The following is a 27,760-nucleotide window of genomic DNA, read 5'->3' as shown; positions in this document are numbered from 1 at the left end:
AGCCCCGCACATACCCCTTCTTCCTGTTTCACAGGTGAGCTGTGGGGGTCAGCAGCGCTCGCCAGTGCTGAGGTGCAGAAGCACAGCTTCTGGAGCAGGTACCCCAGCAGCATCAAGCTTCGCCTCTCACTGTGTGGCCCTGGACAAGTTCCTTCACCTCTCACACCTTGGTTTTCTCATTCATAAAGTGGAGAGAAAAACGCGGCTCGCCCCAGTGTGGTTACGTGGGTTAAATGAGTTAGTATTCACAGAGCTTGGCTGTAGCAAATGCTATCATTGTGGGAAGGCTCATTCCATGCTTAGAGCCCACGGAGATCAAAGCAACTGCCGGGTGCTGTTCTCCCCTCCCGCGCTCTCTCCTTTCAAGGGAGGAAAAACACTCTGACCCCCAGGGAACTTCTGGAACTTGTGTGAGAGGGAGTGAAAGCTTGGGGAAGAGTAGTGGTTAAGGCCAGGGCTTATGATTCTAAGTCTGAGCAACAGCAGGGATTGAAGGGTGAGCAGTGGGCCAGGGCAGTTGAGGACAGGACAGCAGATAAGAAGCTAGTGGGTACAAATCACCTGGACTCTTTGTGACAGACATTTGATGTGTGCCTCCCCCTTGGAACTGGGTCTGTGACCCATAGCACAAGTGGCTGCCCATGGGCTCTCTTTCTATGCGGAGTCCTCCAGGCTGGCCCTGGCTAGGGAGGGCAGGTGGAAACCATGTGAAACCACCAGAGCAGGGCACAGGAAGAAAGAAGCCAGATGCCATCATTGTGGGACTGGGCTGCATCCTACTTCTAAGAGAGACGCAGGAGGCCCTGCTGGCTAATTCAACATGGGAGGGAGCTAGGATGAGGAGCTGCACACACCAAGGCTGGTGGGGGCTACAGTGAAGCGGCTACAGGAACCTCGGTTCAAATTCTCCTGGGGGGCAGGGTGGGGGAGGCGGGTGGAGACTGGGCCCTAGCTAAGGCAGTCTCGGCTGCTGGGACTTTCACCAACTCCACAAGGGCAAAGGACGTCAGAGCTCTCCCGTGAGCAGGAGGGAACCCAGCTGTGTGGGATTTCCCAGACCAGGCGTCTGGCAGTCGGGGTGAGGGCTCCCCAGTTTTGGAGCAAACAAGACTTGAGGAGAGAGGGGCCTGGGAACACCTGGGAGAGCCGCAAAGCTGACAATGTCGGCCACCAGAGGAAGCACCCGCAGGCCCCGGGTTCCTGCTCGAGAAACAGAAGGATCCCCAGGGACAGGGTGGTGGAGGGAGTAGTCGGCTGAACTGCCGGAAGCCGGCACTCAGGACGGAAGGGGCCACCCCTGCCGCCGTCCCCAGTAGGGCGGCTCTGGGCCTCTGTGGGTCTGGGTGTTCCGCACCTCCCACCTGCTCTCGCCTCCTGATCTCGGAGGTCTGAGAGGCCTCTCCTAAGGCCGTGGGAAGGAATTCGCCCCGGATCCCGCCCCTTTCCGGGGCGGTCACCTTCCTAACTCGGGGCCCCTTCCTCTGCGAAGCCTGCCCTCCAACCCGCTCCCGTAGCCGCGCTCGGGAGCACACAGTGCGCTTCTGACACTTTTCCCCTGAACGCACAGTCGCTGCGCGGGGACAAACCGAATTCAGTTCCGTGCGGGCAGATGGGGCCACGGACACACAATCTCCAGATGGCATATGGAACCCAAGGGCCCAGTGCCTGCCCCAGGGAGTGCCCCGGGTCTCTGGTCTGCCCTCACTGTGGAATATCTCTCCCCCATTCCTCCAGTCCCTTCTTGGTCTATCTCCCCTTCCTTTCCGAGAGCGAGGAGGGGTTGGGGGGGTCACAGAGGGGACCCCCGAGCCCTGCTACTTTCTGCCTGAGTGCCCACTTTCCCGAGGGGGTAGGCGCTGTAATAAGGCGCTGCCCTTGCGCCACGAACACGCGGTGATCTCCCGGGCCGGCGCTGTGCGCGCGAGCTCTCTCCGCGGGCGGCCCAGCCTCCCCACGCCAGGCCGCCCAGTCAGCCCCTAAGGCAGAGCAAGAACCCCTTCGGCACCCCGGAGGCAGAGACGACCCCCGCCCCCAGGAACGTGCGGTCTTCAGGAGGGACCTGGGACGCCGACAGCACCTTCGCCAAATACCGGGGCGCGCGGGTTGGGGGTGAAGATCAACTTTGCGCACAACTGTGGGGCGAAGACCACAGTCCTGGAGACGCGGACGAGGGTGCGGGGGACAGGACGACGGGTCTGGGGGAGGGCTTAGCTTTCCAAAGGGGGACTCGGGCCTGCCCCGAGCGCGGGAGGTCGGGGGCGGGGAGGCGGCTCCTCCATGCTCCAGTTGAGCCCTGGAAAAACCCCGGCGCGCTGGGAAGAGGCGGGCAGGCGCGCAGGCAGGCCACGGACGGCGGGAACAAAGGCGGGCCGCGGCCGGATGCAGTCATGGAAAAACCCATCGGGGCGCTGGCGCGGGGGCGGCGCGCGCCCGGCAGCAATACCACCCTAGCCGGATGGCCCGGGCGGGGCTGCTGTCGGCCTCCGCCCCGGAGCGCGCCCGCGCGGGGCAAAGCGGAGGCCCCGGGAGCAGTAAAAAGGCCGGGCGGGAAAGGAGTACTGTTCCCCACGCCCCAGATGCGGGGCGTCGCGTGCCCCGCATCAAGGGTGGCGGGAGGCCTGGGCTAGTACGCGCGGGGCACACGCAGCGTTGCACACGGCCACCTGGCTGGCGAACGCAGCTGCGGCAGCCTGTCGCTGCCCGCCCGCAAGCAGAAGGCGCGCACAGGCGACAGCTCCAGCGAGACGCGTGCGCGGCGGCGAGTTCAACCGCACACACTCCTGCACACACACGATCGCTTACACTCACGTGCGCCCAGACACGCGAGCTACACACAGCTCCCTGGGCGCAGAGGAGGAAGCGGCTGGTTGGCTGGGGAGACGAAACAGAGGCTCGATAGGGCGGGGCCCCGGGGCTAGATGGAGCACTTCAGGAGCTGGGGGCAGGGACCTTCGGGGAAGCGCGCGAGGCCTGCCCGGGTTTACAGGTGCGGGGACTGGCCGCGGGGGGTGGGGGTGGGGCAGACACGTCCAGGTCCCGCCCGCCCCAGGGCTGGAGTTTCGCTCCTGCTCGGGACGCTGCCCAGCCGAGCCTGGTCTTGTAAATTGTAAATCTGGCGGAGGACGGGTAGGTGGCACAACGGGTTTTTCTGTGGAAAAGGAAAGTGTTGGCGCAAGAAGTACCTAGTGACTCTTGAAGACTTTTCCAGTTCTGACTTTTTATGAAGGAGGAGGAACCGGGCCCAGAGGCCATAAAAGGAGTTGGTGGGAGCTGGCACAGCTTCTTCCTGGTTCAAATGTCCCTTTGTTTCCTTGAGCTTCCGCCTGCCGTGGTGTGCAAGGAATAAAACCTGACCCCTCGGGGTCCCTGGGTTGTGAAAGGGTTGTAGGTTAGAACACGGTTATGGTGGCCCAGAGCCAGTCTTTGGGAACAGAGGAGGTCATCGACTCTGCCCAGGTTTGTGCTGGGATGGGTAATACATGGGGTGGGGCCGGGGCCCCTGGAAATCAAAGGGCAATGAAGCCCAAGACTTTAAAAGGTTTCAGGTTCAAGAAGGGGCCCGCTGGGCTGGGGGGTTAAAAAAAAGGTGGAGGAATGGGGTGGGGACAGCCTAGCAGAGAAGTCAGTTGTGGCCATGATTCAAAGCAAGGTCAACAGAGGCAGGGTCACCAGTGACCCCACAGAGTCAAATGAACTGGTATCTACTTGTGATCCCTGGGCGACTGTCCGTGGAATCTGATGAAATTTGTTGCTTGTCCCTCTCCTGATGGTATACATTCTTGGGCCTCGAGTTCCTCATCTGTAAAATGGGAGCAAGAGCTCCTCCGCAGGGCTGTTTGGGAATTTTAAGTGGGTACAAGTTCCCTTTCCATCCTGCCCCTCCTCCTGGTGGGACAGAGGTCAACTCCCACCTTTTCTTGGCATCCCTCCCTTCTTTTCTGCATCTCAAAGTCTTAAGTGGTTGTTGCTCCTTAGGGTTCCTAAATCCTGAGTTCGTGTGAGCAGATGGGAAGGTCCAGTTCGAGGAAGGCTGAGGGAGCAGCACCCCCTGGTGGCCAGTTGCAGGAGGGCCTGGTCAGTTCCTAACCTGCTGGTTGGCTTCTAGGGTTGGTATGTCAAGGTTCTGGTCAGGGAGGACTTTCCTTCTGAGGTAGTTTTCCCCTACTTTTAGGGAGTAGAGAAACTGCTGGTTCCCCACGGCAGCATATCCTGGGCTGCCTAATGGACCAGCTTCCTCCACTTCAACAGGCTTCTCTTGCTTTTGCCATGGAGGAATCAACAAACTTGCTATTTATACTGTGCTTTGTAATTTACAGAGCCCGCCGACACACCCCGCTTGCCCTGAGGTGTGCCGTTTCTGGGTGGTGGCTGCTCTAGATGGAGAGAGGATCGTGGTTCCCAGCGTGGCTCGGGGCTGTTTTGAATTCCATCTCTTACATCCAACTGTGTAACCAGGGCAACGTCCAAAACATTGAATAACCAGTAGACAGGCATCAGCCAACCAGAACGGAGCCTTCCATAAATACCAGGTACAGCCAAAATCTATTGTACCTGCTGAAGGTTCTGGAATAACCTCAGCCTCTTTGGGCCTCTGTTTCTCCATCTGCAGTATGGGGCGGGGATGGTCATAGTACCACCTTCTAGGGCTTTCGAAGTCCATTTAATGCATTTAAGGACTTTCCAAGTATGTCAGACAGCTAGGTAGCACCGATCAGTGTTGGTTTCATTACTGGTCCTGCCTCCTCTCTGTGAGAGGTGAGTCACTTCTCAGACTCCTTCCCACGCCTCCTTCTCAGCTCCTCCCTGTTCCCTCTCGAGAGGCCTGTCTTTCCCATGGCACCCACAAACCACACTGTGGCTGGCTGGGTATTTCTTCTTTGATTCTGGTCCTGACTCTTCTGTCCTGGACCTCCCCTCTGTGCTATCCCGAGCTTCCCCTCCCCACCCTAGCAGACTTCCCACAGCACATATCCCCCAGGTCTAGAGTCATCCTGATCCCTACCTCCCCTAAGCTCAAAGGTAGTGACTTCTGTCCTGAGCCCTGGGGCACTTCTCAGTGCCTCTTGCCCCCATAGGATGACTTCCTATCACTTGTAGCCCTACCAACCACCCATTCTTGGTGCTGCAGCACACTGATCTAAAACCCAAGCTCTGTAATGCTCCCATCTTGGAAGGCTTCAGTGCCCGCTCCTGGCCTACCCAATCTAGAGAGAGAGAGAGAGAGTGTGTGTGTGTGTGTGTGTGTGTGTGTGTGTGTGTGTGTTACTGGAGATTGAACCTAGGGGCACTCTACCACTGAGCTACATCCCCAGCCCTTTTTATTTATCTTTTTGGGTCAGAGTTTCTCTAAGTTACCCAGGCTGGCCTTGAACTTGTGATCCTCCTGCCTCAGCCTCCTGAGTCACCAATTACCAGCATGTGCCACCACACCACCCCTGGCAACATCACAGTTACTATTTACTGATTGCTCCCCACACTGATGCTGTGCCTGGCCCTCTACTAAGTAAGTGCTTTATGTGTGCTATCTTATTTAATATTCCAAAGGACCCTGGGTTGTACCCCTAGGACACAGTGGGGAAATTCACAGTCAAGTAACTTGCCCAGGGTCACTAGCTAGAGGAAGGCAAAGTCAGAATCCAGACTCCTGCAGCCTGACTCATCTGGGGGACTCTCTGGTAAAACCTTCTCAGACCTCTACCTTCCCATTTCGCAAACCCCTGGGGCTCTGTGCTTCAACCCAGGCCCTCCACTCACACCTGCTTCCTTTCCCGCCTCGTCTTGGCCTGTAATGCACCTTCCCTACTACCAATCAAAATCCTTTTCCGTCTTAGCTGGGCTTAAAGGCTGCCTCTCTTTTGTCCTGCCAGCACCCCGCAGTCCCCACTGCATGCTGGGCAAACACTCTGCTGAGCTTCACCCTGAGCTCTAGAGGTACTTCTTTTTTTTTTTTTTTTTTGGTACCAGAGGTTGAACTCAGGGGCACTTAACCACTCACTGACCCACATCCTCAGTCCCTTTTTATATTTAATTTAGAGACAGGGTCTTGCCGAGTTGCTTAGGGCCTCACTAAGTTGTTGAGACTGGCTTTGAACTCGTGATCTTTCTGCCTCAGCCTCTCAAGCCACTGGGATTACAGGCATGCACCACTGTGCCCAGCCTAGAAGTACTTCTTAAACTTTATCATGCATCAGAGTTTCTTGGGAATCTTGTTAAATGACAAATTCTGATTCAGTAGATTTGAGTGTGGCGCAGGATTCTGCATTCCTTCTAAGTTCCCAAGCGGTGCTGACGGGGAGTACGCCGAGAAGGCTCTGGATTTGCAGAAGCACGGGTGTCAACTGTGCATCTACGATCGTTCATTGAGTGCCTACTTAGCTCAGGGCAGTCCATGGATTGTATTTCACCCCTGAGCCCCAGCCAGGCTGTCGCAGAGCTTGAAACCATAGGTCACACAACCCTTCCAGAAGAGTTTCTGGAACTGCCTGTGTGCTGCACGGTAGGGATAGATCCACACTTGGCCTGGCAGCCAGTGGTACTTGAACCAGTAGTTGTCCCCTGCTGCCCTCCTGAGGGCTGTCTCACTCAGAAAGCAAGCTGGATTCTTCTTTCAGGCCCCCTCAGCACCTCAGCCTTATTCTAGATGTAACTTTTTGTACCCTTGAATCAACACCTCAACTCCTTCCCATTGGGGAGTACTGGTTAGTATTTGTCTGTCAGGTCATCCGGGGCCTGGCCTCTTTCTCAGACATCGCCTCCACAGAGAGGCCGCCCTTGACCTAGATGAAGTTTGATCTAGAGCAATTGCCCCTAGCCACAATGGAACATTCTGTACTGTAACATGGTTTTATTTACTTTTTTGGCACTGGGGATTGAACCCAAATGTGCTTTACCACCGAGCCACATCCCCAGACCTTTTTAAATTAAAAAAAATTTTTTTAAAAAGTATTTTTAGTTGTAGATGGACACAATACCTTTATTTTTATGTGGTGCTGAGGATCCAACCCAGTGCCTCACACGTGCTAGGCAAGTGCTCTACCACTGAGCCACAACCCCAGCCCTTTTTTAAAAGTTTTGAGACAGGGTCCCACTAAGTTGCTGAGGGTCTTGCTAAACTGATGAGGCTGCTCTCAGACTTGTGATCCTCCTGCCTCAGCCTCCTGAGTTGATGGGATTCTAGACATTTGCCACCATGCCTGGCTGTTACATTTATTTTTATTTTTGTTTCTTGGTATGGGGATTGAACCGAGGGGCACTTAATCACTGAGCCACATCCCCAGCCCTTTTCTATTTTTTGTTTTTGGAGACAGGGTCTCACTAAGTTGCTCAGGGTCTTGCTTAGTTGCCGAGGCTGGCTTTGAACTTGCGATCCTCCAGCCTTGTGGACTTTCATAGGACTTCTAGGTTCCATGTTATTGCTTGATACTTTTTGTTCTTTCTTGCCTGCTCCCCTGCTGGACTGAGGGCAGGGATGTTCATTCACCTTGCTGTGCTTTACCATTAGCTCCGGGAACAGCTCCTGGTGCCCAGTAGGCCTCCACCAGGGGACTGTGTCCCGGAAGGAAAGGAGGCTGGCATGGTGTCCAGGATTTACCATTCAGGCCAGCTTCATGAGCTTGTGACCTGCAGTCACATGGAAGGTCTCATTCCTTTTTTCTTTAGTAGTGAGGATCGAACCCAGGGGAGCTTGACCACTGAGCCACATCCCCAGCCCTTTTTATTTTTTACATTGAGACAGGGCCTCGCTAAGTTGCTGAGGCTGGCTTTGAGTTCATGATCTTCCTGTATCAGCCTCCCCAATTGCAGGTCACAGGCTGGTGCCACCACGCCTGCGTCATAGGCTCCCATTCTTAGTTTTCCTTGTTTAATGCTTTCCTGTCACCATCTTGAGTTTTTGAAAAAAAAATTTTTTTTGAGATGATGGTCTTATTCTGTTGCCCAGGCTAACCTTGAACCCCTGGGCATAAGCAATCCTACGGCCTCAGCCTCCAGTGTAACTGAGACTACAGGCACATGCCACTACACCTGGCTTAAAATTCTTTTTTTTTTTCAGTACTTGGGATTGAACTCAGGGGTGCTTTGTCACTGAGCTACATCCCCCAGCCCTTTTTATTTTTATTTACTTTTTTAAATTTTGAAACAGGGTTTTACTGAGTTGCAGGATCTAGCCTTGGAATCATCCTGCATCAGCCTCCTAAGTAGCTTGGATTACAGGCAAGTGCCGCTGTACCCTGCTGACTTGAAATTCTTAATGATTTTTGAGCAAGGGCCTTAAGTTTTCATTTTGTATTGGACCATGCAAATTATATATCAGGTCCTGCTCATCAGGTCTTGATCCTGGGCCCAGGGCCAGTTTCTGAGGGAGATGGGGGGATCCTGGGTGGGAGGTGGGCCCAGGTGCATCCTCAGACAGAATGGGCAATGCCTGAGCATCAGTGTCCTTGTGCATGAAACAGGGATCATGATGCCACACCCCACCCAGAGGGAAGGAGGGGATGTAAGTTGGAGACTTGTCCCGGCTGTAGATTGGGCTGTAGAGAGTCGCTACCCTGGAAAGCCAGCGTAGGGACTCAGAGATAACAGCTGCCTGCTGCACTTGGAGCCCCTGGTCGGTCTGTCAGATGGCAGCCATCAGCTGTTGATGAGATGCTGGAGTTTACGGGGATGGGAAGATGCCTCCCTGGGCCAGACAGAGTGTGCCCTGGCTCCTGGGCAGATGGCTTTTCTGGTTGTTGGGCTAGGACTACCGCGCTGGGGGAGGTGGTGGCAGCTCTCTGGAGACAGATGGTGAGGGACCTGAATTTTACCCTGTGGTGACATGATACCAGCAGGAAGGGTGTGGGAGAGGCCTGGGTAGACTGCATCTCCTAAAGCTGCGGTCCCTCCCAGCCTTGAGTCTTGAGCCACTGGCAGGTGTAGGCCAGTGCAGGCCCAAATTTAGGTCACTGCTTTACCTTTGGGCACCTGAGAGTACTCCTGCTCCTGTCATGTCTCCTTCCTCAGGGTCTTTTCCACTCTGGCTCGGACCTCCTTTCTCTTCTGCGATGAATGCGGCCTGCCTCAGTTCCCCCATGTTTGTCCTCTCACGCTCTTTGCAGTTCATGCTCAGTGGGCCTGACTGAGGCTATTTCCTGCACTGTCCCTCAGTCTTTTTGTGCCAGGGGCCTCTCGTGTGGCCACAAGTCCTGTAGCCCATCTGCCCACTAGGGCACCCAGGGCAGGCGACCAGGTGCTGAATATCAGGACCTAACAGGGGGTTCTGATGCCGGAGGCATCTGGCAGCTCGAAAGGGCAGAGATTGTCCTCAGTCCCATGGGAATGCCGTACTGAGTGCCTACTGTGTGCCAGAGAGGGGGCGGCGGGGGCCGGGCTGCCACAAACAGAAGCCCCTTTCTTCCAGGGCTTACGCAGGAAAGCTTTATAAATGGGACAAAGCCGGGCGGTCCAGGGGCCTCCAGGACACGAGGGGAGAAAAGCAGGGCGCAGGGAGCGAAGGCGGGGAGCCCGATGTAGGGCGCAGCCCCCGCCCCGCCCGGGTCGGCGGCCTCGGCGGCCTGAAAGGGCCACTGTGTCGCGGACCCCGCCTGCCCCCGTCCGGGAGCGCACTTCCTCGGCAGCGCCAGACCCCGGAGGCTCCGCGGCCCCTCCGGGGACAGACACAAATAGTTCCCGGCCCAGCTGCCCGGCCAGTTGCCTTGGGAACCAAACTCCATTGACTGACGTCACCGGGCCCGTTGCGCAGCAACCGTCTCAGACTCTCCCTCCTCGCGGGGGCGCTGGGGTCACGGTCGCCATGGAGACGGCGGGGCGGGGCCGCGGGCGGTGGGACCCGCCCCCCCTGCGCCCTGGGCGGGATCCCAGCGGCGCTTCCCTCGGAGGAAGCGGCGCCGCCTGGCTGCGGCCGACACCCTGCCTTGCCCTGGGGCCGGCCGTGCCGCCGCTGGCCGGAGAAAGGCCCTTTGTGGCCCGAGTGCGCCCGGAAGCCGGCCGGGATTTCTGGTGGACGCGGCCTTTGTTCGGGCTCCCCAGCTGACCGCCCCGCTTCGCTTCCAGCCGGACTTGCTCGCCAGGCCCCAACCTGCTCTGCTACAGAGCAGGTGGCAGCACGGCGCGTTGCATCCCCTCCCTCTGGTTACCCAGGAAATCTCCGCTCGGCCACCTGCCTTGGGGGAGGACACACGGCCTGCCCGCTGCCTTCTGCTGTCATCCCGGCTTACCTCCTGCACCCCTGTGCCTGTCCCTGCGTTTGTGCCGGGTGGCCCCCACCTCCATCACCACTAGGGGACAGCGGTTGAGGCTGCAGTCAGGCCAGGCCAGGTGCCCCTGGATGAGGGGATTGGGGACACTGGGCTTTGTTCTTAGGATGTCTCTCTGCAGTTTCACATTAGCAGAGGCCCAGGCTGGGGGAACCTCAGGCAGGGTCTGTGGCAATCTGCCACCATGAACCTGCCTGCTCTACCTCCCTCCCTTACTGTTTATTGCTAGAGGAACTTCATCTTGTTCACGTTCTTTGTGGTGGAGGCCATCTGGGGGAGACGTTTTTCCTCTATTTTGAACAGTACTACTACAGAAGGTTAGTAGAGAAACAGACTTTCTTTTTTTTTTTTTTTGGTACCATGGATTGAACCCAGGGGTGCTTAACCACTGAGCCACATCCCCAGCCCTTTATATTTATTTTTTATTTAGAGACGGTCTCACTGAGTTGCTTAGGGCCTTGCTAAATTGTTGAGGCTGGCTTTGAACTTGTGATCCTCCTCCCTCAGCCTCCCACATTGCTGGGATTTTAGGCATGCACTACGCCAGCACAAAACCAAACTTTTAGGTGAATTCTATTTATTTTTTTGGTTGACATTTAAAATTCAGAGATGTGGAGGAATCTTTCTTGAATCCATGGAGTTGAGGGGAGTACTCAAAAATCTGAATGTCTTGCTCTTTCCAAATCACAGGTTAAGCAAAATTTGTGCTGGGGATGTTGGCACATACCTGTAATCCCAGGGACTCAGGAGGCTGAAGTAGGAGGAAGGCAAATTCAAGGCCAGCCTCTGCAACTTACACTGTCTAAAAATAAAATAAAAAGGACTGGAGATATAACTCAGTGGAAAAAGCACACCTGGGTTCAATTCCCAATACCACAAAGAAGAAAATGAAAATAAATACAGGAAAGTTGTGTATAGAAGATTCACAGATAAGTTCTCGAATAGTGGGTGGCCACACCCCAGGGCCCAGAGCCTAGAAGTGGGCTGTGTGTGGCCTTGGACAAACATCTAGCCCCACCTGTGTTCTGACCTGTATTTGTTTGAAAGGTGACTTTAGTCTGCTGGGGAAACATAAGATGCAGGAGGTGTGGAGATTAGGGTGCTACCTGCAGTCCCAGACCTAGAGGAGCCAGAGAGACAGGCTGTGTGGGTCCTTCCTTCCCCTTTGGGAGGAGCATGGCCCAGGGTGGGGCAGAGCAGCCTGCTGAGAGAGGCACCAGCACTAGTGAAGGATGATCCTTTCCAACATGTGATCCAGGCTGGGCCAGTCAGAGTCCCTTCTCCAAGACGGATCAGACTCCAGAGTTGGGAGACAGACTTCTCCTTTTTGGTCCCAAAGGCACAAGCCTATGGACTTGGAGCTTCCAGGAGTCTGAAGAGAGTAGAAACCTGGAGGAAAGACAAGAGTCATGGGAGGTGGAGGAGACAAGTGACTCAGGAGGATGGAGACAGTCCTGACAGCTTTGAGTCCCCGATGCCAGGCATCCCAAAGCCAGTTCTTTCCTAGCTTTTCATGACACAACCCTTTAATACCACTTGTGTCTAAACTACTTCGCTTTGGGTTCTGTCATTTCCAATTAAGAGATCCTGAACAATACCACAGGCAAAACAAAGTGCAAGAAGGAAGAAAATTGATTTTGCCATGTGTCCACTGTTAAATGCTGTTTCAATGTATTTTCTGTTGCTGTAACAAAATACTTAAGTCTGGGTAATTTATAAAGAACAGAAGTTCTTTACCTTCCACATGATCTTCACCACTGTGACCTCTGTCCCCTCCTTTTGTCCCTGACAACTGCCTCTCCCCAGCAGCATGCCCCCTTACTCAGTGTTCTTCCATCTAATATCACGGACCACAGGGAGGCTTTGTGGGGGTGAGAAAAATTCCTCTATCCTCTTCGGATCAGTTACTGGGGCCGTAAAATAAACCCACAAAAGACAGATGGACAACAGAAGTGCCATATGAATTTTATTATGTATGTTAAAATACACGCCAGAATGTTTGCATGTTGTTTTATTTGATGTTAGACGTTTTCCTTGGTATGGCGGGCTTCGTAGAAAGAAGAAATGTCCCAAAGAAGTGGCAAGGTGTGATGGCTCTTAGATCGTTCTAACAGATGACGATGAATTTGTGGAGAGTTGATGAGGCCAAGGAAAGGGGTTTCTGGGCTTTTGGGGTGTGGCAGATTGTGGGAAGGTAAGTATGTGGGGGCACTCCTGGTAGAGAGGGGCCCCCTGGGTTAGGCTTGTTGGTGTAGATTCTTCTCAGTGCTGTCTGTCTGTGGTGAGGAGACTGCCCTCCCCTTCCCGGTTTGGAAAAGGGGGACTATCACAAGGGGAATTTATACCTGCTCTCGAGACAAGGGGCAGGCAGAAAGCTCCTTTTGAGTTTGCTTTTCCTCGTTTGCCTTCAGTTCCAAATACTCCCCAAGCCAGGGCGGCATGCTTTGAGGTGCGGATTCTGGCGTTCTGCACCTTTAGCCTGCATCCCTGTCCCAGTGATGGGTGGGATCTTTCCCACTTGCCGACTGCTCCTGTGTTTTATGAATGCCTCCTCTTCTCAAGCTCCTGTCTTGGGGTGTCCTGTTCATTCTCATTTCTCCCTGGGTCAACTTATCCTGAGCTGGGGGCACTGGTTTCTCTCCATGTTGGACCCCAGCTGCCCTGAGTGTGCAGCCCGATGTCTCCCCAGGTGTCTGGCACCTGGATGCCTGCCCCCCCCCCCCCCCCCCGGGAGCATGTGCCGCCAGGTATTTGCCAGCTCGACTGTTTACCCCACAGCAAAGAGCAGGAGGAGCAGATGGGGGAGTCCTGTGCCCACAGCGGGTGGTGGCCTGCAGGGCAGCACCAAGGCAGTCAATGGTGGGGACCTGGTGGGGTCAAAGTTGCTGCCCTAGCTTGTTCCTCTTCGGATCAGGGCTTTTCATGGACTGTGTCCTTAATGAGTCACCACGACCTCCAAGCGTTAATACCATGAAGACGAAGAGTGAGCTGGCGTCCTGCTTCTCCTGTTGTGAACCAGCAGGTGCCCGTCTGTCATCGTTGGCACTCTGGAGGCTGAAGCAGGAGGATGGCAAGCTCCAGGTCAGCCTGGGCAACTTGGAAAGACCCCCATCTCAAAATAAAATAAAAAATAGGGCTGGGGATGTGACTCTGTGGTAATTCACTCCTGGGCTCAATCCTCAGGACTTCCACAAACAAAAACGAACAGCAACAGGCGATCCAAGAGGCCAAATTCACCTCCAGCTCGAGGTTCTGGAAGGAAACGCACCACCTGGCCCTTTCCCACAGCTTCCGCAGCCCCTCGTCCTGGTGTTCCACACCTGGCAGTGACCCACATATCTCCTGTTAGGCTCAGGCCACCAGGGAATGTGACTGCCGCTTTCCTGGCCCTCGACCCAACTGGTCACCTGCAATATCCCCTTTCCCTTTGTCACCTTCTGTCATCCCTCACTGCCAGCCCTGCCTTTCCTGGGCCTGGACCATCTCTCCATGGAGGACCTATGACCATGTCACCCCTGCTGCGTGCCACCGTCACACAGTTGCTGTGCTCCAGTCCGTTGCCCTTCTCTGACAGTGAAGGCCCAACTCAGTGACTGCCAGTGCATAGCTGCCCGTCCCCCACCTCCACTCCTCATGACAGTGCCATGTGTCCTGGGCACCTGGCTCCAGGACGGGCTCCGCCAGAGTGCTGGCCATGCTGGCTGACCCTGCCTCGACTCAGCACGTGCCGGCACTGTCCTGGGCACTTGACCCCAGAACCCAGTCAATCCTCACGGCCGCCCAACCCCTACAGTACTGTCATCAGCCATTTACAGGTGAGGAAACAGAGGCAGGAGAGGCGAAGGACGCACAGCTGGTAGGCAGGATGGCCAGCATTTAGGGCAGCGTGGACCCAAAGGGCACGCTCCTCTCCACTTGCTGGTTGGCTCCAGCTGCCCCTCCTGCGATGAACCCCCATTTCTAGGTCTTGACCTGGACCCCGGAACCACTACTTCAGTCCTGTGGCCTCTGTAACCCATCCAGGGCAGGACATGGGCACAGAACCAGTGTCCTCCCCTGGACCCACCTGCCAGAGCCCGTGGAACAGGCTTCCACTCTCCAGAAGGTGGAGCTGGCTGAGGACGGAGACAGCCAGTGAGGGAGCCAGCTGGGAAGATGGCCCAGAGGACGGCTGACCCCGGAGCCGGCCTCGCCCACACCCACATTGGTGCCAGCCGCTAATCCTTTCCTCCTGCTAGTTGGAGTTTTGTTTCCGTCCCTTGCAAAGCTCAGCTTGTAGCTTTGCTGTATAGCAGGGCCCAGGCCATAGTGGGTGCTCATCACTATTTGTCGAAAGCTTGGACGAGCACATTTTTGGGGTTGCCTCGTTCTTCCGGTGTCTGTCTAGGGAGCACCCTTTCTCCTCCAACAGCAAGGGCCCTTCAGGTCTGACTCAGTTGCTTCTCTGGGCAACTTCCCATTACTGGGATCTAAACTGACAACCTCCCAATTGTTTGCTTTCATGACACGGGGACAGTTCATGCTGTACCCCAAGAAGGTGGCAGGGCCTGGGGGCAGAGGGTGCACCTGTCTAGTTTATCTTTGCATCTCTTTTGGGCTTAAGAGTCAGACTTCCTCTCATGAGCCATCTGCAAAGCAGGTGTGGCCTATGCATGCTCCTAGTGGTCAGGCTGGGACATTTGTCACTCGAAGGTCAGGCAGGCTGTGGTGATGGTGAGCACCGCTCTCCCCAAAGTGGCAGTTTACCAGCCTGTGATCCTGAAGAAATGGGGGTGTCTTATTCAGCTTTTTGTTGTTTCTGTGACTGGAAGACCTGGCCAGAACAATTGTAGAGAAGGAGAAGTCGATTCGGGGGCTCACGGTTTCAGAGGTCTCAGTCCGCAGACCATTGACTCACTCCTCGGGGTGAAGCAGACCATCATGGCAGAAGGGCGTGGTAGAGGGCAGCAGGAGGCAGATCTGGAGCCACCCGATGCCCGCCTCCTCCAGCCACCCCTCTGCCTTCAGTTGCCCCTCGTTAGTCCCATTAGGGGATTAATTAGTTGATTGGTTAAGGCTCTCACAAGCCAATCATTTCTCCTCTAAACCTTGCATTGTCTCACATATGAGCTTTTGGGGGACACGTGGCATCCAAACCATAACAGGGGGCCCTAGATTTTTACAAAGAGGCAGAAAGAAATCCAAATTTTTATGTAAAGTCTCATTTTTAGAATGCTAGCAATTAATTCATTAATTTGCACTTGGAGAAACACTATGTAGGTCAAGCAGATGTATTCGTTGGCTGGTTTCCCCCCTCCATTGCCCCCATCTGGAGCCCGCTGGGAGGAAGGTCCCTGTCCAGGCTGGGCAGGAGGGTGTGACGGGTCAGGTCAACATCCTGCTGAGTTTACTCACACCTGTCACCTCTGGCTGCAGCACAGGGTCCAGCCGGAGCGAGGCTGGGACTTCCTGAGCATTAGGGTCCCCAAGGCCTGCCCTCTGCCGGGTCCTTGCTAATGCTTTCTAGGGTGCCGATGGAGAGGCCTGTGCATAAGGGGGCAGCTCTCCTGGGTGGCCCACATCCCAGGAACCCCCTTGGTCTGAAGCCAAGCAGGACAGTCTGTCACCCTGCCTGGACCCTGTCCCACCCTGTCACCTGCCCCCTGGGCGAATACCAATGACAGCTGAAATGTGGGACTTAGGAAGGGCCAGAGGTGTGCTGTGGCCTGGGTGGCCTCCTGGATGGCTTCTAGCAGCCTTGGTGGGGCTTATTGTCTCCAGTCTCATCAGGAGAGGGGCGCCCAGGAAGCCAGTGGCAGCCCAGGGTAGGTGGAGGCCCTGGGGTCTGAACCCACTCTGGGACTCGGCACCCTCCACCCCCACCAGGGACCTCTTGAGACACTGCCATTTGTCCCTGGGCCCAGAATGGGGGACCCAGAGACCCTGTTCTCCCTGACCCTGGTGCTGGGTGGAGCCCAGGACCTCTGATCTGAGCCAGCGCCCTGACTGCTGCTCGCCGCGCCGACAAGGGGTGAGGCTGGCGCTTAGAAAATAAACGCTGGTGGTGGTTTATTGATCTGCCGGGAGCCCCCAGGGAGGGTGGGCAGGAGCAGGTGTGAGAATCCAGGGCCTCAGGTGTGGCTGCTGAGTCAGTCCTTGGGGTTTCCTTGGGGAATCTGGTCTCAGCTGGGGCCAGCATGGAACCGGCGTGGGGCGAGGTGGCTGGTCAGGTAGCGCATGGCGGAGCGGATGCTCTCCATGGTCCTCCGCTCCACTGACTCCAGCACCTGGGTGACGGAGCGCAGGGCGGAGCCGGTCCCGGTGGCCAGCCCGGAGGAGAAGGTCGAGCTGGCACTCCCCAGGATGCTGGAGACGGAGCGCAAGCTGGGCCCTGTGCTGCGCAGCAGCTCTGTTGGGGAGCTGTGGCCAGAGGCCAGGAAGCCCATGGCCATGGTCATGCCCATGGGCTCTGACCACACCAGGATGTCGGCCAGGGAGCTGATGGAGCCCTCGCCCCCGCCCAGCAGGCTGGTCATGGAGCGCATGTAGCCGCTGTCCTCATCGGCCATGTAGAGGTCGGAGTCCAGCAGCCTCCTCCCTGGGGCCTCCACGTGGGGGCTGGGCGAGGGTGACGGGGGTGCACTGCAGGCCAGGGAGGGAGGGAAGGACTGGACCCGCAGCTCTTTGGAACTGTCCACCAGATTCTCCCCAGTCACCATCTGGGGCCCCTCAACTTTCTCATCAGCCTTGGTGACCCCAGTGGGTGGAGGGTGATGCAGACCACCAGTGCCTGCAGTGGCTGGGTCAGCAGCACCCGTGGGGGACAAAGCAAAGACCAGCTGACTCTTGGGGCCACTCGCCTTTGGCGGCGTCCTTTCCTGGGCCTCGGAGTCACTGAGCAAGGCCACACTACCCTGAGGGACGCTTTCATCGTCAGCTACCCTGACTGGGAGCAGGTTCTGACGGCCCACGAACACCTGCAGGGCACCTGGGTCCTGGGGCACCAGAGATGTGACCTCCTCAGGCTCCTGGCCGCTGCCGGGAGCAGCTTCACTCTCGTCTTTGTCCCCAGAGGTTGGCGGGGCCTCGGAGGTGGCCTGATCTACATCTTGGTGCTCCGGGGCCGCTGCAGCGCTGCCCTCTGCCGAGGTGTCGGCAGGGAGGGGCGCCTGACTTTGGGACCCTCCTGCCGGATCCTCTGCAGGCCTGTGGTCAGCCTCGGTGCCCAGGGAGGCCTCAGAAGGGCCATGTGGGGGGTCGCTGGTGGCTTCGGCCTCTTCCGAGGGCACGATGGTCATCTATGCCCTCTGCCACTTGCGGTGGTTGGGGGTGTGGCCGTGACTCCATTGGGCTAAGATGCCTAGGTGGTGAGGTCACAGGGGGCTGTGGGTGGCTGGTGATGTCACAGGCACATGTACAGCAAGCCTGCCCAGTGACTGCCTTACTGAACTGAGTCTATGGCCGACTTGTGGCCAAGTTTGTAGGTAGGAAGGGAAAGAAAGACACATGTCTCCTTAAGGATGGAGGTGTGTATGCAGGTGCAGGTGCTGCCACAGGGTCACAAGGAGTCACTGTGCCTGTGACTCTGGCAGATTAGAAGGGATGCAGCTGCTGAGTTAGAGTCGGTGTGTATCAGGGACCCCTCCAGCATCTCTTCGTCCACTCTGGTGCCACAGGACCTGATTTCGCCAGTCTTTCTGCAGGAGATTTGTTGCCTATTGGCAGTGGGCAGGAATATGTCAAGACCAGGGCCTGGTGGGCTTGGTTCTTACTGTCCCTGGTTGTGGAGTTGACCCTTTGGACACAGGGTAGACGAGCTTCATCTTCTTCCGGCTCGCCGGACTCGAGGTGCAGAGAACCACAGAGGAGCTGCACCCGCAGCGTGCTCCTGAGACCCTGATGACCTTCTTGTGCTTGTCCTTTTACGAAGAAGGTTGGACCGGAAAGCTTCATTCTTTTGTGTCTGTGTCTCGGGGGTTGTCAGCTAACAGGTAGTGACTGCTCCTCAGGGACAGAGAATGAGCCGAGCCTAGGGCGCCCTGCCTCTGGGCAGGTGCAGCTCTGTTCTTGTACCTGCTTATTCCTGGGGCAGCTGAGCCTCAGAGGTAAGAGGCAACTTGTTCCAGGTCACATGAGTAAGCACCGATCTGGGCTCTGAACTCCGCCTGGCTTTAGCACACACGAGCTCTCCAGCACCCTGAGATGACAGCAGGGTAGGGATGCCAGGGGTGCCTCCTGGGGTGACAGCTGGTGCCTGCTCAGGGCTTGGCCGTCAGCAGCCCAACTCTCCTCCTGAAGCTCCCTCCCCACCTCCCTGCAGTGCTGCCTCCTCCCGCTCCACGCTCTCCTCATCCTTTACGCTCCTCTGAGCGGCTCCGCTTCCCCCGAGCACCAGGACAACCCTTGCTACCCACTTATTCGCCCATGGACACCCTATGGCCACCTCAGGGGTCATGGGCACACCCAAGTTTGTGGGGCGTGTGGTGAGGCAACTGGAACAACCTGAACCTTGTGAAGGAACGTGGAGCAGGCTGCCAGTTCATCCTAGGCGCCCTTTGCCCTTACTGTCAGAACCCCACTTTTAATCAGGATGGCTATCTGCTCAGCTAAGAGAATACATTTCCCAACCTTTCTTGCAGCTAGGCAAGAACATGAGACCATATTCTGGCAAATGAGAAGCAAACAGAAAGAATTAGGTGGTACCTTGGGAAGAAGATCTTTCAAAGAGTGGAATACCCTTTTGCTCTTCCACCCTTAATGCCTCTGGTTATTAGGAAGGTGCAGGCTGGAGCAGCAGCAGCTACACTGATCCATGAGGTCATCTTGTGGGTGGAAGCTACATGCTAAGATGGTGGAACACAAGGATACAAGGAACCTGGGTCCCTTGCTTGGGGCTGTCATACCAGCCACCAGACAGGACCACTGCCGACATCCAGAACTACTCTATGCAAAGGAAATAATCACACATGGGCTTAAACTGTTGGCATTTGGGGTTTCTATTCCACGCATCTCAACCCGATCCTCACCCAATTCTGACAGTTATGACTGCCCTGCGGGGCTGTGATCCACGCTTACTTGAACATCTTCCTGTCAACATCAAGAGCAGCATGTGGCCCTGAGCACATCAGGTGTCCCACCTTCTGGTGTGGAGACTGAGACACAGAGCCAGGTCCACTGCCCAGGCCGGGTCCTGCCGGCACTGCCCTCTGCCTCCGGGTGGTATCTCCCCCACCCCCTCTTTACCGAGGAAACGGAACTGCATATGTTTGAGGCGTGTGGCCTTGTGTTTGGAAATACATTACGCTATGGAATGATCACCACCGTCCAGTCCCAGGAAGCCACCGGAGCTTCCAACAGTGATGCTGGCTCCGCAGTTCACTGTCCACACGCCTCCCCACACTCCTGCTGAGGACCCCCATGGCCCCCCAGGGGGTGCTGGCGAGATCCCCGTTTTACAGATGAGGAAACGGGCTCTGCATGACCAGTGTGCACACTGATGGGACCCAGAGGCCCTCAGAGCAGCTCAGAGCTCGCTTCCACAGACTGTGACCACAGGGAGGGTCTCTCGGCGTCCCTGCTGCCACGGGCACTGTTTACCCTGGTCCCCCCTCTGGCTGCTGCCACTCCTGGCCTCAGGGGCCTGGCCCTTCCAGGGCCTCTCTGGGCTGCTCCTGGGTGAGTGGACCTGGTGCTTTCTGGGGGCTCTATTTCCCCTGCTAGAGGAGGCGGTGCACAATGTGCCACCGGGCCTGTCATTGAGGTCACTATGGGGGACCTGGGGAGGGCCTGGGAGCCTGAACGTGGCTGTCTGCCCCTCAGGGTGCTCCCAGGCAGCCGCTGGGAATGTCAGCTCTGCCAGGCCCGAGCTCCTGTTCAAGTCCTCCCTGAACTCCGGCTTCTCGAATGTTCAGGAAACAGGAGATGGAGAGAGTCTGTGCAGGCGCAGGTGGCTCAGGAATTCCACTTAGAACAGACATGGGATCCGTTTGGAAGAAAGAGGCTAATGAGACCCAGGGGTGGGCGCTGCCCCGCCCCCCAGTGTTCCCACCTCACAGAGGCCTGGCTGTCCCAAGGGCCCAGGCGCCCCGAGGGCCTCTGCTGGAGGGGCCCACATGCCCTGCAGGACCCTGGGCAAGGACCCTGGGGTGAGCACCCTGGGAGATGCAGGTGAACAGCCAGGGGGAGGCGCTGCACTGAGGGGGGAAGGCCAGGCCCCCCTGGGGGAGCCAGGGGAATCAGGGAGGACAGAAATAGCTCTAGGGTGTTCAAGGTGTTTGCCAAGGGAGCCTGGCCTCCGCACAGCAGCAAGCGCCAACCTCCCGAGCTATGCTTTGGAGCGCCTGCGCTGTGCACGGGCCTGCCCTGCGGGACAGAGGGAGGGAGGGCCGAGTCCTGAAAGCAGAGTCCTGAAAAGGCTGGGTTAGCTTCTCACTTTCATTTCCTGATGTACCGCAGAGGGAGATACCCGGGAAGAGAGAGGCGGACTCACAGGCTAGAGGAAGGTGTTGGTTTGGGGAGAATCACGCTCTAAACAGAAAAGCCGGTAGAGAAACTCCAAAAGAGAAAAACACATTTAAAAACACCACAGTCTCGGCGTGGTGGCGTCTGCCTGTAATCCCAGCGGCTCTGAAGGCTGAGGCAGGAGGATCCCAAGCTCAAAGCCAGCTACTTAGACAGCAGTTTAGCAAGACCCTGTTTCAAAATAAAAAATAAAAAGGGCTGGGGACGTGGCCCAGTGGTTCAGTGTCACTGGGCTCAATCCCTGGAACTAAAACAAACAAACAAAAATACCACTCTGAAAGTTTTAAGAACAAATCACAAACTGGAAAAAAAAAAAAAAAAAAATATATATATATATATATAAAACTGCAGGTAGTACAGACTCGTATGTATGCCTCTAGGATCCCAAACAAAATGATGGTCCCATTAAATGCCCAAAAACTATATGCAAAGACACAGACAAACTAGTCACCAAGGAAGTTTTTTTTTTTTTTCCTTTTTCTCCCTTTTGGTACCAGGGATTGAACCCAGGGTCACTGAACCACTGAGCAACATCCCCAGCCCTTTTAATTTTCATTAGAGACAGGGTCTCACTAGATTGCTTAGGGCCTCGCTAAGTTGCTGAGGCTGTTGTTCGAGGCCACTTGAACTTGCGATCCTCCTGCCTCAGCCTCCTGAACCGCCAGGATTACAGGCATGAGCCACCAGGTCTGCCTTCACTAAAGAAATCTAAACAGCTAACAAACATGGGGAAATGTTCGAATGTATCAGTCGTCAAAGAAACACAAGATATGAAAACAAGATTATCTTCAGGTAGTAGGGTTACGTGAGACTTTGTAAATTTAATTTGTTTTGGTTAACTGTATTTTCTAATTTTCCCACAGTACCAGTTATCGCTTGAGTTGTGATAAACCCTGGATGTTGGGAGCTTGCAGCTATGAGATACCAAAGGGCAGCTGTGTCAGGGACTCCTGGCTGCAGAGAAACCCTGGGCAAGGTTTGTCTTTGGAGTTTTTGTTCATTTGTAAACATATGCGATTCATTTGCCCTTTCAACAAGGCATAAATATGACTTAAACTACCAGAACAAATTTGCAAGTTAAAATAAATTCTTTCCTCTTAACCCCCCAGAAGCCTGGGCTCTTGATGCAAATGGGATTCCTGGGACCACCAACGCCCTCAGAGTGGAAAACTGAACTGGGACAGACCATCCCTGCCGTGCCCTCTCTAAAACAAAGGGGTACTTCAGGCCTCCCCACGCCATACACACACCCCTGACTGCCCCTGCACGAGGTCAGCTCTTCCAGTGCCCACCTCATCTCCACAGTCCACCCTTCCCGCTTTGGCCTGCCAGCAGCTGGGAGCCACCATGGCCGAGCTGTCTGACGGTCCAGGGAGGTGAGTCCACCCAGACCCCTCGGAGGCCTGGCAGGTGGCTGCGCAATGACCTCACGGGACCCAGGTGCAAACCAACCTCAAGAGGCTACAAGTGAGCGTCCACACAAGGGACAGTCCCTCCAGCCATCCTTCCTGAGTACTCCTGGGGACCTTAAGTACCAGCTGAGTCCCATGGATAGAAACCTGAGGCAATTAAGATAGATGTCTGCTTGCAAAAAGTCAACTTTCCCCCCTGCCGCCCTGGGAATTGAACACGGGGCCTCACACGGGCTAGGCAGGTGCCCTGCCTCTGAGCTACATCCCAGCCCTGTACCGTTCAGTCTGAGAGATGAGTCCCACCCTGTTGTCCATGTTATGTCCAAGGTTTAGCATCTATGCAGTCATTTAAATTCTTACCATAAGTCGCTTTCCTGCCCTCTAGGGGCACTTACAGAGACTTCCCCGTCCCACCTCCCATTAACCACCCCACTGGAACATTCCCTCACTTGTCCCACCAGCCCACTGTAAGTTCTTAATGCAAGCAGCTCGTATGCGCTCATGCGACCTTACACAGGCCGTCCAAACCGCCCCATAAAGTACCCCAGAGCTAAGTTTTTCCTGCCTCTCTCGATTTGGCCTTTGTCAGACACTGACTGGCAAATAAACTTCCACGTGTGGGTCTCCTCACCTGGTTCCTGCGTTGCCCATCCGAGTCACATTTTCCTTTCAGTCCACACAGCCCAGTGAGCCCGAGGCACAATCCCAGCAGAGCCCAGGTTCCCAGGATCTGGATATTGGCAAGACCTCTGGGTGGCCAATGGGCCAAGCCCTGGTGGCGTGGAGGTGCTGGACTTCGCCTTCCGGCTCCCCAGCTCCCTCCCAGCCCCAAGGGCCTGCTGTCCTCCATCTCAGGGGGACCCTGCTGCATCAGCTGCTGCCCTCTCTGCAGGAGTCAGCTCTGCTCCGTCCCTGGGGCCTCCTGAGGGCCTCGCCTCCAGGCTTGTCCCTGTGGGTGGCCCTGTCCCCCAGGGCTCTCTCCCTGATGCCTCCTCCTGCTCTGGCTTCCACCAGGAAAACTGAGGGGGCCGGGAAGCCTTTCCCACCTTCCTGCTTCTTTCCCCAGGTGACAGCTCTGTGGGAGAGCGTCTCACTGACCCGAACCCTAAACGTGAGGGTTGCAGCCTCTGTGGATGGTTCTGGAGAAACGATGGACGCATGGTCCCTGCTGCAGGTCTGCATTCAGGCTGGCCTGTGAGCCCCTCCAGACCGAACAGCTCAGGTCGTGTGCCTTCCAGAAGTCTGTACCCCTGGACCAGCTGCTGGTGGTTTACAGGCAAACAGGGCTGTGCACAGGAGGAGGGAGGTGGGCCCTGGGGCAACGGGGACATGGTGAGTCCTGGAAGATGCCCTCTGGAAGGAGGTGAGGAGCTAACTCCTTGGGAGGATGGGACCAGGGGAGGCAGGGCTCTGGGGAGGGGTTGAGAGGAAGTCTAGAAGCCCACCTGCCATCGCTGCGGCAGCGAGCACTGTTTTCACAAGTGCTCCCCAAAACAGGCCCCCTCCCAGCACCGCAGGAAGGTGGGATCGCCAAGCCCAGTCATGCTTTGCTTTTATTTTTTTTGGTACCAGCGTTTTACCACTGGGCCACGTCCCCAGCCCTTTTTATTTTTTATTTAGAGACAGGGTCTTGCTAAGTTGCTTAGGGTGTTGCTAAGTTGCTGAGGCTGGCTTTGAATCCGCCATCCTCCGGCCTCAGCCTCCTGAGCGCTGGGATTACAGGCGTGCACCGTGCACCTGTGGAAGTGAGGCGCTGGCAGCCAGCACTGTCATGGGAGTCCCTCTCAGCACGTCCATGCAGGCACCAGCTCTAAGGGGTCTCCATCACCCCAGCTCTGTGTGGCGCCGGTCACCTTGGTTGTCTGTGGCTTTGTACTGGTGGACTTGTGTCCCCAAAGACACGAGTGCCTGGAGCCCTGGGTGTGAGCTCATCTGCAGTAAGGTCTGCTTTCCTGGCAGCGCCGGGGATGGAGCCCAGAGCCTTCAGTCTGCCAGGTGAGATTCTCCCTCAGCCTGCAATGAGGGTCTTTGCAAGTGTGATTAAGGGTCTCAGGGAGATTCTGGGTTTAGTGTGGGCCTAAACCCGATGACCGGAGTCCTTGTAAAAGAAAGGGGAGGCGACGGAAGGAGGAGATGCAGGGCGGCCTGTGGAGGCAGAGGCCCAGATGGGAGCTGGGCTTCCACAGGTCAAGGAACGCCAGGGCTGCCAGTGGCCACCAGAGCTGGAGGGAAGTCCAGAAGGTTCTCCCTCAGAGCCTGCACAAGGGACCATCCTGCCGACTTCTGGAGTGTGGACCCCAGTCTCCAGAACTGTGAGGCCGTGGGGTTTGCAGCCATGGTTCAGGAGCCTCAGGAATGCATGCTGCTCCCTGTGGTGTCCAAAACCATCTGGGAGACATGGCCAGGAGCCTCTCAGGGCCTTTACTGGGCAAGCGGTCTACAACTCTCCACGGGAGAAGGTCAGTGTTGAGCCCGCACCTCCCAAAGTGATTTAACCGAGGAACCTCTGCTGGGCTCAGGCTGCCCCCACGGGGGGTGAAACTACAGGAGCTGGATTCCCCCAGTCTTGGGGGCTGGAAGGCCAAGACAAGGTGCCCTCAGGGCTGGGCTCCGCGCTCCCACCTGACTGGCAGGCAGCCCCCGCCCCACGTCCTCACACGGCCTTTTCTCTGCGTGCACACTCTGACTTCTCTTCTCATAAGGACACCGGTCTTATTGGATTAACCTCATTTAACCTTAGCTCCCGTCTTAAAGGCTCTGTCTCTAAATATAATCACACGGGGGTTGGGCTTTAACATGAATTATATGGATTTTTTTTTCGGAGGGGGCACAATTCCATCTATAATACCTTATGCACCTGGGAGAGATTCCTTTAATTGCCTTGAACTTGATCCCAGGGGCATAGGGGTGCTCTTATAGTTTTAATATGAGGAATCTCCCCCCAAATCCTGCTAATGCAGGGATAGTCAGAGGGGACATGATTAGATTAGGAGAACGAGGTGGTAACTGTAGGCAGGTGGGGTGTGGCTGGAGGAGGTGGGTCAGGGGATGTGCCCTGGATGGGGGCATCTTCCCTGTGGCCCCTCCCCGCCTCTGCTTTCTGGCTGCCACAACCCGAACAGTGCCCCTCTGCTCCACCCTCCCACCAGGACGTTCAGCCTCACCTTGGGCCCAGAGCAACGGAGTCGGCCATCTAAGACCTCTGAAACCCTGAGCCTCAAATGAACTTTTCTTCCCCCAGGTTGTAGAGTTGTAGAGGTTCCTTCCTCTAGGTTGGTATTTTGACCATAGCATAGAAAAGCTAACACAACCATTCATTGGCAGTGCCTGCCAACCATCTCTGACTGAATAAAGATGTCCTTGGCCATGGCAGGAGAGGAGAGAGGGTCTGGTGGATACTTTTTTAAAGTCCACAATATTTTACAGCTCCTGGGGTCTAATTTCTCCACTCCCTGAAGCAGGACTAATTATTTGTCTTGCTTGGGTCAAGAAGACAGCAGGAAATAAGTGCTGTTCCCTGGGATTTGGCCTCTCCTGCTACTTTTGGAGTTCAGCTGACATGTTGAAGTGAGGCTGCTTGACACTAAGGTGCCCAGTTTATTCCGTCACCCTGTGAACACAGGCAGGTGAGTGAGGCATTCAGGACCTGGACCAAAGGGACCAGCTTAACTCACTCAGCCACATGGTGAACCAGGTGAGACCAGCAGAAGAATCGCCTGGCTGAGCCCAATCCCAAAACTACAACGCTAATATGACTATAGCTGGGCTCAGAGACAGAGTGCTGGCCTAGTAAGTGCAAAGGCCTGGGTTCAAGTCCCAGCATGAAAAAGAAATAACAATAATACTAGTGGAGCATTGTTAACCCCAAATCCAAAATCTCAAACTTTCTGAGTGCTAACAGGATGCCAATAATAGAAAATTCAACAGCTGTCTTCATGTGATGGGTCAAAATCAGCCTCACTAAAAATAATGTACAAAATTAACTCTAGGCTATGTGTATAAAGTGTGCATGAAACATGAATGAATTCTGCTTTTAGACTTGCAGATACGCCAAAGTCCCAGAAAGCTGAAATCCAAAGCACTTCTGGGTTTCAAGCATTTAGGACTGGGATTCTCAACCTGCAGCTGCTGTAAGTGACTCGATCTTGAGGTGCTGTTGTACACGGCATGGGGTGATAGATGCTGAGTGTCCTGGAAGAGACCTGTGGCCACCTGTGCTTTGGAACCGGCTCAGGCTGCGCTGCTCTGTGCCAAATCAATCTTTTCCATCTTATGGAGAAACTGTCTTTGTCATCGGTCTGGCTGTTAAAGTTCTCTAGCCCTTAGAGACACCCGCATGATGACTATCAGGTGAAGAGTTTCAAACTGATAACCCCCAAAATAAGGAGTGGGCTTTGCACGGTCAGCCCTGAAATTAGCTGTCAACTTAAACATGGTGTGGAAAGTGTTCAACGTATAAAGACTGATTTCCTTGAACAGCCCAATGGATGCAGGAGATGAAATACTCAGGTTTTACTTGCAAAGACTTTTCCTTTGGAAAAATGGTACCCTCTTCTGAAACTGATGGAAGGAACTGCCTTCGTGGTAGGGACCAGGGGGTAAGGGGAGAGGGAGAGAGCGCCAGGTCCCTGCCCAGGCTGGCCTGGCTCTCTGCTGCCCCCGAGTGCTGTTCTGTGGGATTTCAGGAGGAGAGTGCAGGAGGTGGGGGTGGGGGCGGGGGTGTTGGGGTTGTTTAATTTGCAGAGCTGGAGGTTGAACCCAGGGCCTTTGAACATTCCAGGTCACTGCTATATCACTGAGCTATATCCCAGCACCCCCTTTTTTTGAGATAGGATCTCACTAAGTTGCCCACGCTGGCCTTGAACTTGGGACCCTCCTGCCTCAGCCTCCTGAGGGGCCAGGATTTCAGGCAAGTGCAGTGTTGACTCAGCTGATGGTTGATCCCCCTCTGGGTTGTTCGAGCCCCCGGCCCCAAGCAATCTGTGAGTGGGAGGTCTGTTCTCTACCTCATTCTCACCAAAGCTGCCATTTGCTGTTACCCCAGGAAGTGTCCAGTCACCGGGGAACATAGACTATGTTCTATGCCTCTTTAGGGGCAGTTTTATCCTGGGGTCCTCTCAACATCATATTGGAGGTCAACACTGAAGGTCATCCAAATCCCACATAACTAACTATTCAGGAACTGACTTGCTTTGCAGTTCTGGGAGGGTGGGGATTGGTGGTCAAATACACGAAGCACAAAATAGTGACGACAGAGTTTCCACCATTTTAAAGTGAAAGAAGCTGGGTGTGGTGGCCACGCCTGTAATCCCAGCGCCTGGGGAGGCTGAGCAGGAGGATCACCAGTTCAAAGCCAGCCTCAGCAACAGTGAGGTGCCAAGCAAAGCAGTGAGAACCTGTCCCCAAATAAAATATAAAAAAGGGCTGGGGATATGGCTCAGTGGTTAAGCCCCTTTGGGTTCAATCCCTGGTGCCTGCCCCCTCCCCAAATAAAACCTCTTTAAAGTGAATGGTTCACTTTAGGTGGCATTAAGTACACTCACAATGTCACATTATCATTTACACTATTTAGTTCCAGAACTTTCCATCACTCCT

At 55.4% G+C, this 27,760-nt stretch overlaps 1 protein-coding gene and 1 long non-coding RNA gene across 5 annotated transcripts in view; one reads left to right on the top strand and one right to left on the bottom strand.

The window, feature by feature from the left end:
- Positions 1 to 22,734, top strand: part of LOC306658128 — a 30,037-nt gene extending 7,303 nt beyond the window's left edge. The window contains exons 4-7 of one of the 4 annotated variants that reach the window (XR_013762964.1): positions 35 to 2,986; positions 18,040 to 18,165; positions 21,617 to 21,729; positions 21,863 to 22,734. This is a non-coding gene — a long non-coding RNA (uncharacterized lncRNA). Of the gene's footprint in view, positions 1 to 34; positions 4,530 to 5,339; positions 11,979 to 18,039; positions 18,166 to 21,616; positions 21,730 to 21,862 lie in introns of those variants that run through there. The other 3 variants (XR_013762963.1, XR_013762965.1, XR_013762966.1) reach the window with 3 other exon arrangements.
- On the bottom strand, positions 11,994 to 18,005 carry TEX44 (testis expressed 44). Its single transcript, XM_079134868.1, has one exon. The coding sequence runs from the start codon at positions 17,528 to 17,530 to the stop codon at positions 16,415 to 16,417; it is 1,116 nt and encodes a 371-aa protein (XP_078990994.1). The 5' UTR covers positions 17,531 to 18,005; the 3' UTR covers positions 11,994 to 16,414.
- Positions 22,735 to 27,760: the final 5,026 nt, after the last annotated feature.

Source organism: Sciurus vulgaris, assembly GCF_902686455.1.
Source record: "Sciurus vulgaris genome assembly, chromosome: 3".
Classification (NCBI taxonomy): domain Eukaryota; kingdom Metazoa; phylum Chordata; class Mammalia; order Rodentia; family Sciuridae; genus Sciurus; species Sciurus vulgaris.
This window is presented reverse-complemented; position numbering and strand designations above follow the sequence as displayed.

Bases quoted from the DNA above. Each gene is read 5' to 3' on its own strand.
- TEX44 (XM_079134868.1), bottom strand. From the start codon at position 17,530: ATGACCATCGTGCCCTCGGAAGAGGCCGAAGCCACCAGCGACCCCCCA.